Source organism: Bufo gargarizans, chromosome 6 (assembly GCF_014858855.1).
Source record: "Bufo gargarizans isolate SCDJY-AF-19 chromosome 6, ASM1485885v1, whole genome shotgun sequence".
NCBI classification, from domain to species: Eukaryota; Metazoa; Chordata; class Amphibia; order Anura; family Bufonidae; genus Bufo; species Bufo gargarizans.
This window is the reverse complement of record NC_058085.1, coordinates 248,825,685-248,839,989: the sequence shown is the minus strand read 5'-3', so window position 1 is coordinate 248,839,989 and position 14,305 is coordinate 248,825,685. Positions and strand designations below refer to the sequence as shown.

Sequence of the window (14,305 nt, the reverse complement as noted above, 5' to 3'; positions counted from 1 at the left end):
GAAAATCTGGATATTAGCTGTTTAGATGATCTTCCCCAAATATCACCGACACATACAGAGTCCACTGAGCGTCCACTAGGTAGGAACATACAATATAACCCAGCTATACACAATATGCACCTATAAACAACATAGAGAAAATGTCAGATAAGGTAAGGCCTTGTTGGTGTGTTTAATAAACTTCATATATTTTATTACCAGGTTATTGTTGGATGTGCATGTATAGGGTGGTTCTTGTGACTCTCTCTTTGGTCAGGTGTATTTTGTACTTACTAATATAGCCTATGATTATATTAAGCGCCATTTTCTATATTTCATAAGCTATGCCCTCTTTTTGGCCAAATCTTTTGTGCTCTCCCCACAAATGTCAATAAAACGGCTGCTGATGGAGGGTCATGTGACCAGGAGAATCACTCAGTCTCCTCCATTTAAATACAGCAGTTAACTCTCAATATAGAAAATGTACAGTGTATAAATTAATATATTACAACATGTTCAATATATGAAAGGAACAACTCCTTGCTCCATGACTGGACTTGATGTGACATTTTGCACCAGGAATGTGCCAAATGTTGGCTTATTTTACTCCACATACAAGGTACCATCACGTTAATAAATATGAGCAACTGTTTTCAAATAATAGACAACCACCTTTGACATATAATTTTCCTAAATTACACAATTAACATGTTATTCTCATGGCTAACAGAGTACCATTCTGTATGTTTTCTTCAGTTGAGCGGATGATAATGTATACCAAGGCAGAATTTGAGATGTATAAAAATTCTGAGAGAATGTTCAATATACATATAATGCTGTACAATATTTCTTCTCATATTCTGTCCTAGTAAATTAAAGCGATCCATCTTTGGAGAACAAAGTCTAGTGCAAGTGACTCACACTGATCACAAGAATAAAGGGACCTGGGCCCCTTTGACATGTTCCATGCCCAGGCACTATGCAGAGAACTGCCACTTTCAAGTGTATCTGAATGGCTGTGGTGCTCCAAAGACCGCCCTGACTGCTTCATTTTTTCAATCAGATTGGGTCCAAGAGATCAGTCACTTGCTACAGCTGGAATACCACTTTTCAACTGCTGAATTTCAACCTTCCCAAAAAAAGTACTTAAATAAGTTAGCAAATTTATAGTATAACATGTCTTCAACGCATGTCTACTTATCTAGTCCTGAATGGGTTATTGTCCCTTGTAAACATGACCTTGAAGGGAAGACTACCTACAGCCGCACTCCACTACTTTCATGTCGTAATATTTCCTCAAGGCTGGTTGTTGTTTTGCAGTTATGGAGGCTGTTTGTTTTTCCAGGTATAAAACAGGTATACTATCTAATTTGGTTGGCACACAGCAAACGTTTCGCACATCATTGGGTTTGTTCTTATGCATCACTGACTGCACAATGGCATGTTTTGTAGGAGTCAGATTATCTGTAAGGGGAAGGTAGCAATCTCCTACACACTGGCCAGCATCATAACTTGGAGGAAAGAGAATGAAGGAGTCCCATCCAATGTCTTTGAAGTTGACTATCAGTGATGCCTTTGTGCAGTGGCTCCTTTCTGCACTGCGCTTTGCCCTTGGTTTACCTTCCTCTAAGGGTTCGTGTCCTTCACCATGATCATCTGTGGTATTTTTGGAATATATTTCAATGTTGTTACTTTGCTGATAAAACATCATTTGGGTTAAATCCATGGGGTTCTCCTTCACATTATTTTCACTTTGATCATCTGAGAAAATGATTAAAATGGGAGGGTGACTACTATCAGAATATACAGCAGACTCTTCGGTTTTGAAGCACATATCCAGTGGAGCCTTCATCTTCAGAAACATTTCTAGTTTATTCAATTGCACCTTGGACTTTATCCATCGTTTCACTGCCTTGGTGACATCAATTGTTAGAGAGTCATCTCCTTTGATATCTTTAGAAGATAAAAAAGAATTGGAGTCCATTAGGTTCTCTGAGGGTTCAAGGTGTATGACATCAAATAGACTGAGGTGTCCCAAATTAGAATGTCCTAAAGAAAGCTTCAACTTGAGCTCAGCCTTCATGACCTCCTCATGTTGGGGGATAGTCACATTAAACAGCAAAATGGCACTCTGTAGTAGATTTTCTTGGGAACATGACGACAAAATATCTGAAAGAGAATACACATTCTGTTACTTCTAGCAATTTCAAATATAGCAGAACCTTTATGTATAGACCTGGTCCTTCTAAAAAAAAAATAGACCAAAGTAGTACAACATTTCTCCTATAGTTGCCAGCCACAACTTCCCTCAGCTATATTTACTGTTTGCCGAGGGGTTCCAAAAGTCAAAGCCACTTGGTGAAGCTAAATTTGGAAAAAAAAAAACTGTTGCCTTCATGCTGCAACCCCTTTAAAAGGACACTTTCATCAGAAAGAGGTATTTTTTAAACTAAATATTTATAGAAAACCATTTTTAAATAATCTATTACTATTTTTCTTTTTCATTTCAGAAGTACTATGGCATTGAAATTTAAGTACAAAATATTGTCCTTCAGTAGTAGTCAACACAGAGACAAACCCCATATAGATAGGGGTCCCATTGTTATTTTACTGCTGCAAGTAAAATATGTTACCTGTTAGTAAAATAGTAACTGTAGGATTTAGACTGATAGTATGACAGCTCTTTTGCTCTCTTGACAGACCTGGATAAGGATGCACATAGAAGAGCATTGCACTTAGTGTAATGTGTGATGCTCTAATTATTGTAATAATCTTTATTTATATAGCACCACCGCATTCTGCAGTGCTTTACAATTCAGAGGGTTCGTGTACAAAATAAAATACATCACAAAGTTACTAGCTAATATACAACTGAAACACTAGGAGTGAGGGCCCTGCTCGCAAGAGCGTACAATCTATGAGGATGTGGGGATGACACAAAAGGTAGTCGATTGTTAAGCTAAGACCTGTCCTAGATTGCTAGTATAGCTTATATGTGTATACAGCTAGACATGCTAATAACCTTAATACAGTTCCTATGTTTATGTGTTAAAGACAAAAGCAGAGTTATTTACTGTGACATCATGTTTTGGATGTCATATTACTGTTATATTTTGTGTTCACAGAAGCAGAAAAAGATAATATGCCTTTAAGATTCATTTTGTAATGTAAGGTAAACTCAGTGACACAGCAGAAACAACAGAAAGCATCGTGTCAATCTGTTGTTGCTGAGCAGAAGTCTAGACCAATCACAGCCAGCTTCTCATACAGCAAGAGTTTTCACCAATCACAGCTAGCCTTACATACAGCCTGTCTGGGAATTCCCCCAGCTCCTGCTGCTAGAATCATTATTCAGGAGCTGAAGAGACATTCACTCCACTGAGAGCTGAGTTTTATGGGAACAAGAGGCCAATATAGGTATTTAAAACAGTTATATAATGTTCATATTGTTAGTATTGTGTTTAGAACTGTATACTGAACTAGATATATATGTGTTTACTTACAGTTTCACCAATTGCAACCATACAAATTCAATTGCAATGTACAAATTGCAAATTGCAAGCTACAGTTGCAACTTGTGAACTACTACAAATACCATACAAACATATTGGATTCCAAATTGCATACAACCATACCAGATTATACTCAACCAATCTGAAAATAGTCACTGCTAACTGCATACCACCATTTTGTGATAGCTTTTCAACACGTGTTTTGTACATGGACTATCTGCTGCGGAGGCAGCAGTGTTATATATGAAGAAAGGTTGAAGTTAATAAGGATCTTATTTTTAAGCATTTGGTGTGCTCTTCAAACCTACTGTTTACATAGAACAGCGCTAGAGGAATTACAGAGTAACAGTCAGTCTGGTTAGACTAAAAGTCAGAGATATCAAAATTCTTATAATGCCACAGCTCAAAAGGCACTTCATAGTGCTGCGCCTGCTACATAGCCATCCCTGTACTATGCTAGCACTTTGGGTGTAGGACTGTCACAAGATCGAGTTTAGGTCTGAAGAGTTGGGGGGGAAGGGGGGGCTTACTAGGGGAATAGTCAGTTTAGGAAGCATGATAAGCCTGCCTGAAAAGATGTGTTTTTAAGGCACGTTTGAAGGAGGTGAAGTTGGGAATTGACTTGATTGTCCAGGGACAGTGGATTTCAGAGTAGGAGCAGCTTGAGAAAAGTCTTGAAGATGGGAGTGAGAGGTTCGAATTATGGAGAATGATAATCTTAGATCACTGATATAATGAAGAGCGCGACTAGGGTGGTAGACGGAAATGAGGGAGGAGATGTATGGAGCTCCAGCACTGTGGAGAGCATTGTAGGTGAGGGTGAGAATCACTAGAGGGCTCTCTCTGACCACAGTGAATGTGCCCTTGCATATACTTAGATTTTATAGCAGTAATAAGCTGTGAAGTAAACATTCAGTTTCACTTTTGGCAGTAGAGCAAAGCCTTATACCTCATTCACACGTCAGTGATTTGGTCAGTGATTTCCATCAGTGATTGTGAGCCAAAGGCCGCATGCACACAGTCCAACCGCGGATCCGCAAAAAAACAGAAGCCACCCGTGCTGTCCGCATCTTTTGCGGCCCCATTGAAGTGAATGGGTCCGCATCCGAGCCGCCAAAACTGCGGTTCGGATGCGGACCCAAACAACGGCCATGTGCATGAGGCCAAAACCAGATGAGGCTGTAAAGACAGAACAGGAGCAGATCTTTCCCTTATACCTTATTTCTGTGGGTGCTCCAATCCATGTTTTGGTTCAAAATCATTGATGGAAATCACTGACAAAAACACTGACGCAGTGGCGTACATAGAGAAGTAAGGGCCCTATAGCAATATTCAAACCAGGCCCCCCACACAGGACTCAAAGGTTTCTGCCTAGACCTCTTTCAATGACCATTGGGCCATTTTTTCTCCACTGCTTCATTTGCTAAAAGTTGTTCCTTTTAGAGGGTAGAGTCCTAACAAAGTTTTCACCCCCAGTATAAGAAGGGATGATCCCAACTGGGTCCCATCTTGCCCTGGGTCCCATAGCAGTCGCATGTTCTGCCACTATGGCAGTTACTCCCCCGCACTGACGTGTGAATGAGGCTTTAGTCTGTAGCTGATATTCAAATTTGGTCCAATTTTTGTTTGATGACAGTTGATCATTTAAACAGCAGATGGCAGCATTTGCCAAAGTATCTTCAATCTGGCATATGTATTTGCTAGGCTATGTTATTGTCCTCTCTCCTTAGAGCTTACTGTTTATTTTCATTTATTTTAATCAGTTGTCATGTTTTATGTTTATTGCTTGCTCTGGTGATAACACACTGTGTAATATGTTGTCAGGGTATAAATACAGGTATTCTACCACTTGCATAAAGCTTTTTCAGTCATGGCCAAAAGTTTGGAAATTGACAAATTCTGGCTTTCACAAAGTTTGCTGCTTCAGTGTTTTTAGATCTTTTTTGCGAGATGTTTTTATGGTATACTGAAGTACAATTATAAGCAATTCATTTTTTTTTGTTTTTTTACTTTTATTGACAAATTGTAAGACACTCTCCTGTTCTGCGATCCACTGGGGCCCTAAGGGGTCCTCGTGGGGCTCGACCTGCAGAGGACCCCGTTGGAATAGCGGGACAGTAGGGATGAGCGAACTCGAACTGTATAGTTCGGGTTCGTACCGAATTTTGGGGTGTCCGTGACACGGACCCGAACCCGGACATTTTCGTAAAAGTCCGGGTTCGGGTTCGGTGTTCGTCGCTTTCTTGGCGCTTTTGTGACGCTTTCTTGGCGCTTTTTGAAAGGCTGCAAAGCAGCCAATCAACAAGCGTCATACTACTTGCCCCAAGAGGCCATCACAGCCATGCCTACTATTGGCATGGCTGTGATTGGCCAGAGCACCATGTGACCCAGCCTCTATTTAAGCTGGAGTCACATAGCGCCGCCCGTCACTCTGCTCTGATTAGCGTAGGGAGAGGTTGCGGCTGCGACAGTAGGGCGAGATTAGGCAGATTAACTCCTCCAAAGGACTTGATTAACTGATCGATCTGCAGCTGTGGATCATTGAGCTGCTGATCCTCAATTGCTCACTGTTTTTAGGCTGCACAGACCGTTTGTCAGTCTCATTTTTCTGGGGTGATCGGCGGCCATTTTGTGTCTTGTGGTGCGCCAGCACAAGCTGCGACCAAGTGCATTTAACCCTCAATGGTGTGGTTGTTTTTTGGCTAAAGCCTACATCAGGGTGAAGCTGTCACACCAAGTGCATTTAACCAGCAATAGTCTGTTCATTTTTTGGCCATATACAAAATCAGGGGCAAGCTGCGCCTGTCACCAAGTGCATTTAACCCTCAATGGTGTGGTTGTTTTTTGGCTAAAGCCTACATCAGGGTGAAGCTGTCACACCAAGTGCATTTAACCAGCAATAGTCTGTTCATTTTTTGGCCATATACAAAATCAGGGGCAAGCTGCGCCTGTCACCAAGTGCATTTAACCCTCAATGGTGTGGTTGTTTTTTGGCTAAAGCCTACATCAGGGTGAAGCTGTCACACCAAGTGCATTTAACCAGCAATAGTCTGTTCATTTTTTGGCCATATACAAAATCAGGGGCAAGCTGCGCCTGTCACCAAGTGCATTTAACCCTCAATGGTGTGGTTGTTTTTTGGCTAAAGCCTACATCAGGGTGAAGCTGTCACACCAAGTGCATTTAACCAGCAATAGTCTGTTCATTTTTTGGCCATATCCCAGTCTAATTCTGTCACTAAATCCATACCGGTCACCCAGCGCCTAAATACTAGGCCTCAAATTTATATCCAGCTAAATCTGTCCCTAGTGCTGTAGCTGGGCGAGTTATTTAGTGTCCGTTCAAGCACATTTCTTGTTCTGGGTTGAAATACAATTCTCAATTTAGCAATTTCATAATTTAGTGGTTCCTGCTATATCAGAGCTCTTTGAAATCTATCCCAAAAAGGGTATATAATATTGAAGGTGCACATAGGGTCATTCAGAGTAACTTCACACACACCCGCTACTGTGTATTTCCAAGTCTAATTCTGTCACTAAATCCATACCGGTGACCCAGCGCCTAAATACTAGGCCTCAAATTTAATTCCCTCTAAATCTCTCGTTACCCACCGCTGTACTGTTGTTGCTGGGCAAGATATTTAGTGTCCGTCAAAGCACATTTTTTGTTCTGGGTTGAAGTACAATTCCCAATTTAGCAATTTCATAATTTAGTGGTTTCTGCTATATCAGAGCTATTTGAAATCTATCCCAAAAAGGGTATATAATATTGAAGGTGCACATAGGGTCATTCAGAATAACTTCACACACACCCGCTACTGTGTATTTCCAAGTCTAATTCTGTCACTAAACCCATACCTGTCACCCAGCGCCTAAATACTAGGCCTCAAATTTAAATCCCTCTAAATCTCTCGTTACCGTTGTCCTGTTGTAGCTGGGAAAGTTATTTAGTGCCCGTCAAAGCACATTTTTTGTTCTGGGTTGAAGTACAATTCCCAATTTAGCAATTTCATAATTTAGTGGTTCCTGCTATATCAGAGCTATTTGAAATCTATCCCAAAAAGGGTATATAATATTGAAGGTGCACATAGGGTCATTCAGAATAACTTCACACACACCCGCTACTGTGTATTTCCAAGTCTAATTCTGTCACTAAATCCATACCGGTGACCCAGCGCCTAAATACTAGGCCTCAAATTTAATTCCCTCTAAATCTCTCGTTACCCACCGCTGTACTGTTGTTGCTGGGCAAGATATTTAGTGTCCGTCAAAGCACATTTTTTGTTCTGGGTTGAAGTACAATTCCCAATTTAGCAATTTCATAATTTAGTGGTTTCTGCTATATCAGAGCTATTTGAAATCTATCCCTAAAAGGGTATATAATATTGAAGGTGCACATAGGGTCATTCAGAATAACTTCACACACACCCGCTACTGTGTATTTCCAAGTCTAATTCTGTCACTAAACCCATACCTGTCACCCAGCGCCTAAATACTAGGCCTCAAATTTAAATCCCTCTAAATCTCTCGTTACCGTTGTCCTGTTGTAGCTGGGAAAGTTATTTAGTGCCCGTCAAAGCACATTTTTTGTTCTGGGTTGAAGTACAATTCCCAATTTAGCAATTTCATAATTTAGTGGTTCCTGCTATATCAGAGCTATTTGAAATCTATCCCAAAAAGGGTATATAATATTGAAGGTGCACATAGGGTCATTCAGAATAACTTCACACACACGCTTCTGTGCATTTCCAAGTCTAATTCTGTCACTAAATCCATACCGGTGACCCAGCGCCTAAATACTAGGCCTCAAATTTAATTCCCTCTAAATCTCTCGTTACCCACCGCTGTACTGTTGTTGCTGGGCAAGATATTTAGTGTCCGTCAAAGCACATTTTTTGTTCTGGGTTGAAGTACAATTCCCAATTTAGCAATTTCATAATTTAGTGGTTTCTGCTATATCAGAGCTATTTGAAATCTATCCCTAAAAGGGTATATAATATTGAAGGTGCACATAGGGTCATTCAGAATAACTTCACACACACCCGCTACTGTGTATTTCCAAGTCTAATTCTGTCACTAAATCCATACCGGTGACCCAGCGCCTAAATACTAGGCCTCAAATTTAATTCCCTCTAAATCTCTCGTTACCCACCGGTGTACTGTTGTTGCTGGGCAAGATATTTAGTGTCCGTCAAAGCACATTTTTTGTTCTGGGTTGAAGTACAATTCCCAATTTAGCAATTTCATAATTTAGTGGTTTCTGCTATATCAGAGCTATTTGAAATCTATCCCTAAAAGGGTATATAATATTGAAGGTGCACATAGGGTCATTCAGAATAACTTCACACACACGCTTCTGTGCATTTCCAAGTCTAATTCTGTCACTAAATCCATACCGGTCACCCAGCGCCTAAATACTAGGCCTCAAATTTATATCCCGCTGAATTTGAATACAATACATTGGGCCAAATAATATATTTGTTGTTGTGGTGAACCATAACAATGAGAAAAACATCTAGTAAGGGACGCGGACGTGGACATGGTCGTGGTGGTGTTAGTGGACCCTCTGGTGCTGGGAGAGGACGTGGCCGTTCTGCCACATCCACACGTCCTAGTGTACCAACTACCTCAGGTCCCAGTAGCCGCCAGAATTTACAGCGATATATGGTGGGGCCCAATGCCGTTCTAAGGATGGTAAGGCCTGAGCAGGTACAGGCATTAGTCAATTGGGTGGCCGACAGTGGATCCAGCACGTTCACATTATCTCCCACCCAGTCTTCTGCAGAAAGCGCACAGATGGCGCCTGAAAACCAACCCCATCAGTCTGTCACATCACCCCCATGCATACCAGGGAAACTGTCTCAGCCTCAAGTTATGCAGCAGTCTCTTATGCTGTTTGAAGACTCCGCTGGCAGGGTTTCCCAAGGGCATCCACCTAGCCCTTCCCCAGCGGTGAAAGACATAGAATGCACTGACGCACAACCACTTATGTTTCCTGATGATGAGGACATGGGAATACCACCTCAGCATGTCTCTGATGATGACGAAACACAGGTGCCAACTGCTGCGTCTTTCTGCAGTGTGCAGACTGAACAGGAGGTCAGGGATCAAGACTGGGTGGAAGACGATGCAGGGGACGATGAGGTCCTAGACCCCACATGGAATGAAGGTCGTGCCACTGACTTTCACAGTTCGGAGGAAGAGGCAGTGGTGAGACCGAGCCAACAGCGTAGCAAAAGAGGGAGCAGTGGGCAAAAGCAGAACACCCGCCGCCAAGAGACTCCGCCTGCTACTGACCGCCGCCATCTGGGACCGAGCACCCCAAAGGCAGCTTCAAGGAGTTCCCTGGCATGGCACTTCTTCAAACAATGTGCTGACGACAAGACCCGAGTGGTTTGCACGCTGTGCCATCAGAGCCTGAAGCGAGGCATTAACGTTCTGAACCTGAGCACAACCTGCATGACCAGGCACCTGCATGCAAAGCATGAACTGCAGTGGAGTAAACACCTTAAAACCAAGGAAGTCACTCAGGCTCCCCCTGCTACCTCTTCTGCTGCTGCCGCCTCGGCCTATTCTGCTGCTGCCGCCTCGGCCTCTTCCTCCGCCTCTGGAGGAACGTTGGCACCTGCCGCCCAGCAAACAGGGGATGTACCACCAACACCACCACCACCACCTCCGTCACCAAGCGTCTCAACCATGTCACACGCCAGCGTTCAGCTCTCCATCTCACAAACATTTGATAGAAAGCGTAAATTCCCACCTAGCCACCCTCGATCCCTGGCCCTGAATGCCAGCATTTCTAAACTACTGGCCTATGAAATGCTGTCATTTAGGCTGGTGGACACAGACAGCTTCAAACAGCTCATGTCGCTTGCTGTCCCACAGTATGTTGTTCCCAGCCGGCACTACTTCTCCAAGAGAGCCGTGCCTTCCCTGCACAACCAAGTATCCGATAAAATCAAGTGTGCACTGCGCAACGCCATCTGTAGCAAGGTCCACCTAACCACAGATACGTGGACCAGTAAGCACGGCCAGGGACGCTATATCTCCCTAACTGCACACTGGGTAAATGTAGTGGCAGCTGGGCCCCAGGCGGAGAGCTGTTTGGCGCACGTCCTGCCGCCGCCAAGGATCGCAGGGCAACATTCTTTGCCTCCTGTTGCCACCTCCTCCTTCTCGGCTTCCTCCTCCTCTTCTTCCACCTGCTCATCCAGTCAGCCACACACCTTCACCACCAACTTCAGCACAGCCCGGGGTAAACGTCAGCAGGCCATTCTGAAACTCATATGTTTGGGGGACAGGCCCCACACCGCACAGGAGTTGTGGCGGGGTATTGAACAACAGACCGACGAGTGGTTGCTGCCGGTGAGCCTCAAGCCCGGCCTGGTGGTGTGTGATAATGGGCGAAATCTCGTTGCAGCTCTGGGACTAGCCAATTTGACGCACATCCCTTGCTTGGCGCATGTGCTGAATTTGGTGGTGCAGAAGTTCATTCACAACTACCCCGACATGTCAGAGCTGCTGCATAAAGTGCGGGCCGTCTGTTCGCGCTTCCGGCGTTCACATCCTGCCGCTGCTCGCCTGTCTGCGCTACAGCGTAACTTCGGCCTTCCCGCTCACCGCCTCATATGCGACGTGCCCACCAGGTGGAACTCCACCTTGCACATGCTGGACAGACTGTGCGAGCAGCAGCAGGCCATAGTGGAGTTTCAGCTGCAGCACGCACGGGTCAGTCGCACTACAGAACAGCACCACTTCACCACCAATGACTGGGCCTCCATGCGAGACCTGTGTGCCCTGTTGCGCTGTTTCGAGTACTCCACCAACATGGCCAGTGGCGATGACACCGTTATCAGCGTTACAATACCACTTCTATGTCTCCTTGAGAAAACACTTAGGGCGATGATGGAACAGGAGGTGGCCCAGGAGGAGGAGGAGGAGGATGAGGAAGAGGGGTCATTTTTAGCACTTTCAGGCCAGTCTCTTCGAAGTGACTCAGAGGGAGGTTTTTTGCAACAGCAGAGGCCAGGTACAAATGTGGCCAGCCAGGGCCCACTACTGGAGGACGAGGAGGACGAGGATGAGGAGGAGGTGGAGGAGGATGAGGATGAAGCATGGTCACAGCGGGGTGGCACCCAACGCAGCTCGGGTCCATCACTGGTGCGTGGCTGGGGGGAAAGGCAGGACGATGACGATACGCCTCCCACAGAGGACAGCTTGTCCTTACCCCTGGGCAGCCTGGCACACATGAGCGACTACATGCTGCAGTGCCTGCGCAACGACAGCAGAGTTGCCCACATTTTAACCTGTGCGGACTACTGGGTTGCCACCCTGCTGGATCCACGCTACAAAGACAATGTGCCCACCTTACTTCCTGCACTGGAGCGTGATAGGAAGATGCGCGAGTACAAGCGCACGTTGGTAGACGCGCTACTGAGAGCATTCCCAAATGTCACAGGGGAACAAGTGGAAGCCCAAGGCCAAGGCAGAGGAGGAGCAAGAGGTCGCCAAGGCAGCTGTGTCACGGCCAGCTCCTCTGAGGGCAGGGTTAGCATGGCAGAGATGTGGAAAACTTTTGTCAACACGCCACAGCTAACTGCACCACCACCTGATACGCAACGTGTTAGCAGGAGGCAACATTTCACTAACATGGTGGAACAGTACGTGTGCACACCCCTCCACGTACTGACTGATGGTTCGGCCCCATTCAACTTCTGGGTCTCTAAATTGTCCACGTGGCCAGAGCTAGCCTTTTATGCCTTGGAGGTGCTGGCCTGCCCGGCAGCCAGCGTTTTGTCTGAACGTGTATTCAGCACGGCAGGGGGCGTCATTACAGACAAACGCAGCCGCCTGTCTACAGCCAATGTGGACAAGCTGACGTTCATAAAAATGAACCAGGCATGGATCCCACAGGACCTGTCCGTCCCTTGTCCAGATTAGACATTAACTACCTCCCCATAACCATATATTATTGGACTCCAGGGCACTTCCTCATTCAATCCTATTTTTATTTTCATTTTACCATTATATTGCGATGCTACCCAAAGTTGAATGAACCTCTCCTCTGCCTGTGTGCTAGGCCTAAATATATGCCAATGGACTGTTGCAGTGGTGGCTGACATGAAGCCTGATTCTCTGCTATGACATGCAGACTAATTCTCTGCTGACATGAAGCCAGATTGTCTGTTACGGGACCTCTCTCCTCTGCCTGGGTGCTGGGCCTAAATTTATGACCATGGACTGTTGCAGTGGTGGCTGACGTGAAGCCTGATTCTCTGCTATGACATGCAGACTGATTCTCTGCTGACATGAAGCCAGATCGTCTGTTACGGGACCTCTCTGCTCTGCCTGTGTGCTAGGCCTAAATATATGCCAATGGACTGTTGCAGTGGTGGGTGACGTGAAGCCTCATTCTCTGCTATGACATGCAGACTGATTCTCTGCTGACATGAAGCCAGATTGTCTGTTACGGGACCTCTCTGCTCTGCCTGTGTGCTAGGCCTAAATATATGCCAATGGACTGTTGCAGTGGTGGGTGACGTGAAGCCTCATTCTCTGCTATGACATGCAGACTGATTCTCTGCTGTCATGAAGCCAGATTGTCTGTTACGGGACCTCTCTGCTCTGCCTGTGTGCTAGGCCTAAATATATGCCAATGGACTGTTGCAGTGGTGGGTGACGTGAAGCCTCATTCTCTGCTATGACATGCAGACTGATTCTCTGCTGACATGAAGCCAGATTGTCTGTTACGGGACCTCTCTGCTCTGCCTGTGTGCTAGGCCTAAATATATGCCAATGGACTGTTGCAGTGGTGGGTGACGTGAAGCCTCATTCTCTGCTATGACATGCAGACTGATTCTCTGCTGACATGAAGCCAGATCCTCTGTTACGGGAGCTCTCTCCTCTGCCTGGGTGCTGGGCCTAAATTATGACAATTGACTGTTGCAGTGGTGGGTGACGTGAAGCCTGATTCTCTGCTATGATATGAAGACTGATTCTCTGCTGACATGAAGCCAGATTGTCTGTTACGGGACCTTTCTCCTCTGCCTGGGTTCTGGGCCTAAATTTATGAAAATTGACTCTTACAGTGGTGGGTGACGTGAAGCCTGATTCTAGGCTATGATATGAAGACTGATTCTCTGCTGACATGAAGCCAGATTGTCTGTTACGGGACCTTTCTCCTCTGCCTGGGTTCTGGGCCTAAATTTATGAAAATTGACTCTTACAGTGGTGGGTGACGTGAAGCCTGATTCTCTGCTATGATATGAAGACTGATTCTCTGCTGACATGAAGCCAGATTCTCTGTTACGGGACCTCTCTCCTCTGCCTGGGTGCTGGGCCTAAATTTATGACAATGGACTGTTGCAGTGGTGGCTGACGTGAAGCCTGATTCTCTGCTATGACATGCAGACTGATTCTCTGCTGTCATGAAGCCAGATTGTCTGTTACGGGACCTCTCTGCTCTGCCTGTGTGCTAGGCCTAAATATATGCCAATGGACTGTTGCAGTGGTGGCTGACGTGAAGCCTCATTCTCTGCTATGACATGCAGACTAATTCTCTGCTGACATGAAGCCAGATTGTCTGTTACGGGACCTCTCTCCTCTGCCTGGGTGCTGGGCCTAAATTTATGACAATGGACTGTTGCAGTGGTGGCTGACGTGAAGCCTGATTCTCTGCTATGACATGCAGACTAATTCTCTGCTGACATGAAGCCAGATTGTCTGTTACGGGACCTCTCTCCTCTGCCTGGGTGCTGGGCCTAAATATATGCCAATGGACTGTTGCAGTGGTGGCTGACGTGAAGCCTCATTCTCTG

The 14,305-nt window shown here is 45.2% G+C and overlaps 1 protein-coding gene across 1 annotated transcript in view; it reads right to left on the bottom strand.

Annotated features, from left to right (window-relative positions):
* Positions 1-1,231: 1,231 nt before the first annotated feature.
* The window catches only part of LOC122942118 (dorsalin-1-like), a 35,383-nt gene continuing 22,309 nt past the window's right edge, over positions 1,232-14,305 (bottom strand). The window contains exon 2 of the mRNA XM_044299614.1: positions 1,232-2,148. Within this exon, the coding sequence (XP_044155549.1) occupies positions 1,232-2,148 (917 nt within the window). The remainder of the gene's footprint in view (positions 2,149-14,305) is intronic.